We start from the raw sequence: 8,405 nt of genomic DNA, 5'->3' as shown, positions 1-8,405 counted from the left end.
ACGTTTTGCCTTGCTTCGGGCTCTCCATTTTATTAACTATCATATGGTGCTTTGAGCGAAGCTGCTCTTTGTCCCTAAAGGATTCGGAGTTTACGTGCGCTTAGTCTCGTCCGCAGCATCGCGACTACCTCACACCACAACTCTGCTACTCCAAGTTTACAGTGAAGTGTTATCTGCAGTGACAAATATGCCGAAAGGAAAACATAACCGGCCTAGATCGTATCTTTGCTTTACAAAGGCTGCTTGTGATGCCTGCGCTTCGACTCCAAGCTCCCCGCGCACTGGCTTTTTAATCACGAGATCCCTTTTTCAGCACGGCGTCGCGAGTAACAACTGCACCACAATGAGCCAGCTTCATAGATATGGGAATGTTTAGATTTCCCTGCCAGTGACTAAAGGCCTTTAGCTTTCACTAGCCAGTCCCAGCTCGCATTGTTGTTGCCTGTTGATTTGTCTTCTCTCATTATTCCTTGACATGCGGCTCTCCACCCACGCCCACACTAACAACCCTCACACAAAGCGCATTGAGGTATTAACCAGGTTACAAGTTCAATGGAAAATTACACTAAGATTGTGCTGTGTGGCAATATAAAGGGACGGTATTCACTCTCCCAAAGAGCCTGTTAAAAACACAGCTGGGTTTTGGGGTTTTTTTCTTTCTAAGCATCCTAACAAAACCATTTTTTAGGAGTCAGGAATGTGTATATCTGTCTATACGTACTTTATGTATAATTACAACAGACAGACAGACAGGGGCATGCATCGCGTCTCCGCCACTGACTGGCACGATGCAAACTCCCCGCTGGAAATTCTGCTGGATTCTGGAGTTCATTTAGAGCATCCCCAGAAACCTGAGCTAAATAAACAACCTCCTCCTGCTCTCAGCTGCAATTAGATACGTGAACCTATCTTCTTTTCGTTAGCCCAAATTACGGGCTGGTGGAAGTGCTGAAAGTCTACAAAAACGTTTCTTAAGGATCCCTCCTTATTGAAAACTGAAAATAAATTCAAAATAAAACTTAACGAGATTAACCTAACACAGTAACAAAATTTGCAACACCACACTATAAGGTTAAAAAGAAAATAGTATAATAAAGGAAATACAAAGGCTTTGGCATGGTTTTTACAATCAACAATGGTTAATTTTGATATGTAGTTGTGAACAACTTCAAAACACTTAAGTTTAAAACTCTTGCAAGCACTTTTAATTGATTAGGAATGAATTCTAGATGCACAAAAATGATTGGACTGTGAACAGTAGTACAACTATATCTAAGAACAATTAACTCTTGCCGACCAAAAAGAAACGTATGATGCATGAAAATGTGTATAAAACATCTATAGAATATTCTTGTCAAATATAAATGAAATTAACTTTATTATAGAAATCATTCTGGGAGATTTCTAGGGAAGACAAATACTTACATTTCGACATAAAACAAATTGGATTATATCGAAGACACAATCTACCTTTTATCTATCAAACTCTTTTCTTCACCGAAGTTCTGTCTTAACCCCTGTTTGCACATAGCTTCAGCCGTTAACAACCTTTGGAAATGCCAACAGATATTTTTCTTACATAAATCTAGTGCGTATTGTTCCAGGTTTAATTATATGCAATGGAATGATGATAGAAACTTGGAACATCGATCCATAATCTATGAACAGATTGGTAGAAGTATTCGATATATCTTGATAAAACTCTTAAATTCGTGGCAAAGCTTGTTGATCATGGCTTCTTTTTTTTTTCCTTTTCTTTTTTTTTTTTAAAACAACTTCATGACCAACACAGATCAAACATCCATCCAGTCTACATTGTTCTTTTTTTTTTTTTCATTATAACATACAAATGCCCATTTACAAATAATACACCAAAATGAATAAAAGTTTGGATACCAAAATGAAGATTTGTTCCAACTGATATAATGCCTTCAGTGTTCAAAGGTCCATGTGAAAGTCTTTTCCATGTGTTACAGCGTAGGGCACAGTTGCAGTACAGAAGTACTCTGAGAGCCATTCTTCCTTTATAAAATACTGCTGAACATCCAACTGTTGTCCATATAGTCATTTACGGAATTAACACATGTTTTACTGTAATCTTGGCCAGTATTGAGACATATCAGGTTCACTGCCAGGAACTTGAACTGGAACTGACACTCCAGGGGAAATGAGACCTGAAAATTGAGGGGGGAAAATGGGTGTTTTAGTTTTTATATACATAGCACAATTTTTGCTTTAGAGTTTCACAGATTTGTGCTTGTATTCCGGTATCAAATCTCACTGTCTACCAGCCTGCAGAATTGGGGCGAGGGGGGTAATGTTTTAAAAACCTATGCACATCTCACCGATTCGTTATAAATAAACTGTCATGCTTTGAGATAAATGCCAGAGCCTCGGCTCATTTGTAGCCATTGGGAATTCAGCCCAAAATACACTGAACATTTCTATTATTTTAATATGTGTCTGCCTTGCTCCTGCTTATGCTGACACTTACCCATTTTTTTCCCTATTTTGCCTTCTTATGTGTAGGTTAATATTTCTATAGGTTCCCCGCCTTGCCCGTAACTTCAAGTCTTTAGCAACAAATATCCTGTGACACAGACACGGTAAAAACACGCCCGGTCCTGCAAACGTTTTCACATACAATTAACTTCACGGGTACGAGTAGCTCCACTGAAATCTAACGTTGAAATAAGTGCTGCTTTAGAATTTAATTATACAGGGAAGATTCTGCGGGATGGGGGCCTCACCGCAGAGCTTTCCGCTCTGCCGCCATTCAAACGCCACCTCCGTCCATGGCCCCTCCTTCACCTGCCCCTTCCGCCGCAGCTCACAAACCGGACTTTCTGCTCCAGCCTGCAAGGTTATACGCTTTTGTCTTCTGCCCGCTTCGGCAGCTGCTAAACTCGACATAGAGCCCTCTCCCCAACGGCGGGGAGAGACTTCTCCCAGAGAAGACATGCGAGGAACCGGGCGGCCGCAGCAAGGAAGCCACGCTGGCAGAGGGGCGGGGGGAGCGCGGGGCCACTCACCTGTGGAAGTGGTGCCAGAGGTGCCCATCGGCTGGCTGTTCATGTGTGTCTGCATGTGAGGAGGGGTGTATGTATCATAGCTCCGTCCATTCACCGATGGACTGGTGGGCAGCATGCAAGAGTAGGAGGAGGTCTGGCTGGGTACCGGGGGCTATGGGAGCAAAGGACAAAACAGCATTAAGTATCGGACGAGGTAAACACGGCGCTACGCTCTTCTGGGTGGACGTGTCAGCCCTCAGAAGCAGCACGCACAAGCGAAAACGAGTTTCAGTTTAAAATTCGGGGACCGAGACCTAAAGCCCTATTTAGGAGCTCAACCAAACAGCCTCTTGCCAGAGGTTTTGGGTCTACGGAAATAACGTGGGCGGTCACTGGCGCCTTTTCAGACATGCTTGGCGAGCAGATCCCTGTATCTAGATGCTAACGAAGGTGTTACACAGCTAAGCCGCCAAGGAACCAAAGCCCTTGTTTGTGCTTATGTAGAAGAAAGATGTCTCCTGCCAATTGCGGGCACAGAAAGACAGAGCAGGGCTGGCATCTTCCCTTGCATTTGGTGGTGTAACTAAAAACGATTAGGGGTGTAACTAAAAATTACTCCACTGAGGCGCACGGGCTGGTCCTGCATCTGCGAGCATGTTGCACGTACGCAGAGATGATGTGCGGGTTTGGGGTGACCCAGGCTCTGAAGGGGGATCAATGCACACATACATTGTGCGCTGAACCCCCGTCAGAGCCGCAGCCACCCCAAAGCCACACGTACGTGTGCACTGATCCCCCGTCAGAGCCACAGTCACCCCAAACCCATGCCAGCAGCATCCCAGGAGACCAGAATTCTCCATTTACCTAAATTCCAACACCTAAAACTCCACCTGCCGGGGCAAGAGCAGCTGGGAGCAGGGGGTGAGGGATGGCACGGTGCCGGGGAGGGACCAAGCAAGGGCATCTCCCGCTCCAGGGTGGGGGGGACTGGGGACCAGTGCAGCCCCAGCATGGGGAAGCAGCAGGGGAGCGGGAAGCAGGGTGAGTAATTCCCGCGCTGAGCGCGTGAGACTCGACATGTCTACATGTACTTCCTCCATCTGCACGTCTCCAACACATGCCGCCTCCAAAAATACTGACAACCTCACTCGCTAAGCACTCACACCGCGCTCCGGGAGAACCAGCAACGCGCCCCGCTTCCGCAAGGAGATGCCAACATTTCAGCTGCCCAATCTCCAGCTCCAACATCGCGTGGCCATCACATCGTGGTGGCCACGTAGGCAGGACTTTCCAGAGCGGCTCACACGTGCCAGGTCCCTGCCCAGGTGCCTGGCGGTGAACCCGGAGCCTCCTGCTTTCCCGAGGGTCCCCTCCTCTATTAGTCTTTTGATCTTCTGTCGTCTCCTCTCAGCCCACTGCTGGGAACGGTGCAGCCAGCCTCCAACGTCACAAAATAGCGACCTAGCCAACGTCATTTCTTTCCACGGACTTGCGAGACTCTAACTTTATTTGGTTAATTTTGGTTCAGCAATTAGTAACATAGTAATTGCCGCAGCGAAGGAGTCAGGCTCTTTAATCTGCTCGCCTGTCTCCAGCAGTGGTCAATGCTGTGCGCCTCAGACAAAGCTGTAAAACTCCCGTAATTGGCCAGCACCTTCCTAGGCCAACCCCACCATTAAAAAAGGAGGAATTTTGCATCTGAAAGGTCTATAGAAACAGACCCCAAAGGAATAGATTTCTTCCTAACCCAGCTGGTGATCAGCTAATGCTTTCAGGCATGAGGATTGACAGCTCTCGCAATTCTGGCTTAGCTGGCATAACCACTGATGCTAATCACATCCTTCCCTCGCTCAGGTGTTCCTAATGCGCCGCCGCCACATTACCTACGCCGAGAAGGTCGGATCCCTCCAGCAGCAATTTCCACAATACTGCACCGGTGAGTTCCATAGGTTAACCGGCGCGGGGTGTCCAAAAAGGGTTTTTTCATCACAGATTTGTTGCCTTGTAATTTTGAGGACCATTCTCTTTCAAAATTCGGGAAAAGGGCTTGTCAGAGCACCAGGTCATACAGTGCCCTTTCCCTTGTGATTCTCCCAAATAGGGCATCTGTTGATGCCAGGGAAGCCTTGGGTGCCGGTTTCCCTGCAGCGGGGTTTGGGTCCATAACCCCCCGTCCTGCGGAGGAAGGGCCCCCTCCCACACTCCCGCACACCCCAGGGGCCGCCGAGTCCCGAGGGAGCGTCGTGCCGTGGCGGCGGCACCGGACTTACTTGCATAGGCAGGTTGTTGGCCATGGTGAAGCTAGGCATGGGCGGCAGCGCGCTGTACGTGTTTGTGAGCGCCGTGTCCGTTCTGCCCAACATGGAACCTGATGTGAAAGAGGAAACTATAATAGAATAGACAGATAGATGAACACATTAGTTTAACCACAATTGCAATCGGCGATACAGTCTCAGAGTCTCATTTTCCCAAGAGGGTGGGTGGACGTGAGCGGGTCGGTGGCATTACCGGGGGTGGTCGGTTGCGGGATCGGCTGGTAAACGCTTGTGCTGAAACTACTACTGATGGGAATGTGGCTGGGGGTGTTGCTGGCTTGTCTTCGCTGGTTCCTCAGCTTCTCTTCCCTTCTCCACTTGGCCCTTCTGTTAGAAAACCACACCTGGAAACAGAGCGTTTGAGAGATGTGAGTGACCTTACAAGGACTAGAGGCGTGGGGCCTCCCCCACATAACTCAAAGCCGTGCTGATAGAAAGCTGGCGTGCAGCGCAGCAAAGCAGCGTGCGAAAGCAAACCCCAGCTGCTGCTATTTTCCTGAAGGAGGAGATGGACAAATATCTGATCCTAAGCAGGGGCTGCCCTGTTACTCCTGAGAAGCCAAGAGTAACAAAATTAGGATAGTAATAGTAAAAATAATAATGCTCATAACTGCACAGCAACTGAGTACCTGTATCCTTGCTTCAGGCAGGTCTATTTTAGCAGCTAGTCTCTCTCTTGCAAACACATCGGGATAGTGGGTCCTCTCAAATTCTGCAGGAGGGAATATTATTGCGTTAGTTGCAAAGAGTTCATGTGGCTGGCTGTAAAGTCAGAGTCGTTCCTGCACTGCCTATGCTCCGAACGCTCCTAAGGAACATGGCTGTGAAGGCAAAGCTGAGCTTTGTGTGTGTGCGTGCCTGTGTGTGCGCGGGCGCGTTAGGAAGGGGGATGCCTTGCCTGCTGGGGGATATCGCTAAGGGGATAGGCAGGCTTGGGTGCAACGCGCTGCATCTTTTCAAGAAGCAGTGAGGGCTTCTGCCTCCGCTGAGGGGGTCCCCAAGGCAGCTCTGACCCTGTCACCAATAAGCGAAATGGCACGTCGCTAAATAACAGCGGAAAATAAGAACAAAGATCCGCAGCGTGTCAGAGGCGAGGTGCACCCAGGCCGGTCAGGGAAAAGGGCACCTGCTCCCAGCCCCGGGCAGCGGCAGCGCTGGGGACGGGGAGCGAGCGTGGGGGAAGGCACGGAGGGCTGCTGCCAGCCCCAGCTGCCTGCCCTCGCCTTCCCGGCGTACAGCGACGTGGCCCGCCCGGGGACGCGGCACAGTCGGCAGGAGGAGATTTATCCCCCGTGAGAGGAGCCCGGGGTGTAACATTGATGTTTCGGTATGATCTGTGCCCTGAGTGCGTTCCCTTTGATAACCTTTTAACAGCTTTTTGGTGCATACCGCAGCCATCCATGAATATTTGGAGCTCAATGAATAAAAGAGCATCAAGGGAGCCACGGACTTAAAATATATACATATATATAAGGCACGTGAATGCCATGCTTCCGTTCAAGTTCTTAATATAGCCAGGGTATGTTTTGTGTTTCTCTCCTGCTTCAGACACAGGAAAATGTCACTTACCTTTCTCAAGGGCTTCGATTTGCTCTTGGGTAAAGGATGTCCTATTTCTCTGCAGCTTTCTTTTCAGCTGGAGTCTCATTTGGGCCTCATCTGAATCTTCTCCGTTAGAGCTGATGGAGTTAGTGTTTTCCCCTCCTCCCTCCTGTTGCGGACAGCCATCTGGGGAACAGAGAGTCGGAAAATGAAATGCAGGTACCCTTGTTTTAAGATCCCTATCAGAGAAATAACGCGATCAGAAACAAGTTCGGCCATGTTTGCTGACACCCTCCTTTAAAAACGTCTCGGGTATCAAAGCAACGTTGCGCTACTGACATGGGTAACAGGGAAACGTTTCCGTGCCCAGCGTTATCGTAAACATTGGAGATGAGGAATTACGATCGCCTGGTCTTAATTTCATTTTGTTTTCCCTCTGGAATAAAACGTGCATAAAAATACTTTCCCCTGAAAGTGATTCTTTCCATGAATCGCTGCTGAAGTGCCATGGCAGTCTCCTCTGTCTGCTGCATATATTTACCTATTGCTATATTTAAAATAGTGATGTTCAGTATTTCAGATTATCTACAATCAGTAACTCCTATCTAATCAATTAGATGTTGATAGGTTTGCAGAAAATGCTATTAAGAAACCAAACCAAGCTTGTAATCTTTTTTAAAAAATATTTATCCAGTTTTTATTTGAATTCTGCACAGTCAATTTCATTTTAAAGGTTGTGAATTTAGAAGTGCCTGCATTGTTCTGCAGTTTTATTCAACTATTGTATGAGTGTGCATTGCCTTGACACCTATTACTGAGCACAGCTGTAATTATATCATCACCAAGAACAGGCTATAATTGCTGAAAATGGAATTTTATATTTAGATAAAAGGACTGTCCATTCTTTGTAATGTGTTGCACCAGAGAAAAGTAAGATTTCTTTTAAAATTTTAACATGTAATTTTAAAAGAAATAGTAGCGAGTTCACTAGCTAGCTAAATACGCTGCTCTGCAGCTGAACGTTTGGCATATGGCTTAAAAGCGGTACGTCTTTAATTAGGGCATTTCCACCACTTTTAGTGCAATTTCTGCCATTGAACAGGGGGAAAGTTTCGTCGTGCTCTCCTTCGGGGCGGCCGCGGGACGCGGCACCCCAGGGACCCCCAGGGCGGCAGGGGCGGGCGCTGCTGCCGAGGCGGGGAAGTCGTTGTCCCCAAATTAGCTCCCCCTCTCCTTTCAAAGCATTTCTTTTCGAGGCGTTTTGATGTCGCGTGAAGGGGGAGATGGGATGAGGGGCGCATGGGCTGCTTATGCTAATTCCCTTGAAAAGTTACGCCAAAAATAAATAGCGACGCTCCCGCTACATCCTTTAAATATTGTGGGAAATCAACTTTAAAGTAATATCATTTATAACCGGCGAACAATGGCCCCGGCCTTCAAAGCTCGGGGGGAATTGTGACAGGGTCTGGTGGGACCCTTTCAACCACTTTGAAATGTTTTAAAACCCGAACTTTCTCCCCCATTTAAACACGGGGAT

At 47.5% G+C, this 8,405-nt stretch overlaps 1 protein-coding gene across 2 annotated transcripts; it reads right to left on the bottom strand.

Moving 5' to 3' along the window:
* Positions 1 to 1,769: 1,769 nt before the first annotated feature.
* Positions 1,770 to 7,054, bottom strand: PAX6 (paired box 6). Of its 2 annotated transcripts, none has more exons than XM_010294250.1 (6): positions 6,896 to 7,054; positions 5,956 to 6,038; positions 5,520 to 5,670; positions 5,282 to 5,397; positions 3,033 to 3,183; positions 1,770 to 2,174 (listed from the first exon to the last, which is right to left on the bottom strand). In XM_010294250.1, the coding sequence occupies exons 1-6, from the start codon at positions 6,972 to 6,974 to the stop codon at positions 2,089 to 2,091; spliced, it is 666 nt and encodes a 221-aa protein (XP_010292552.1). In that variant the 5' UTR covers positions 6,975 to 7,054; the 3' UTR covers positions 1,770 to 2,088. The 2 variants fall into 2 exon arrangements, with proteins under 2 accessions (XP_010292552.1, XP_010292553.1); XM_010294251.1 differs by having other exon boundaries at positions 5,282 to 5,379.
* Between the last annotated feature and the right edge of the window lie 1,351 nt (positions 7,055 to 8,405).

Source organism: Phaethon lepturus, unplaced genomic scaffold (assembly GCF_000687285.1).
Source record: "Phaethon lepturus isolate BGI_N335 unplaced genomic scaffold, ASM68728v1 scaffold56549, whole genome shotgun sequence".
Lineage (NCBI taxonomy): Eukaryota > Metazoa > Chordata > Aves > Phaethontiformes > Phaethontidae > Phaethon > Phaethon lepturus.
This window is presented reverse-complemented; position numbering and strand designations above follow the sequence as displayed.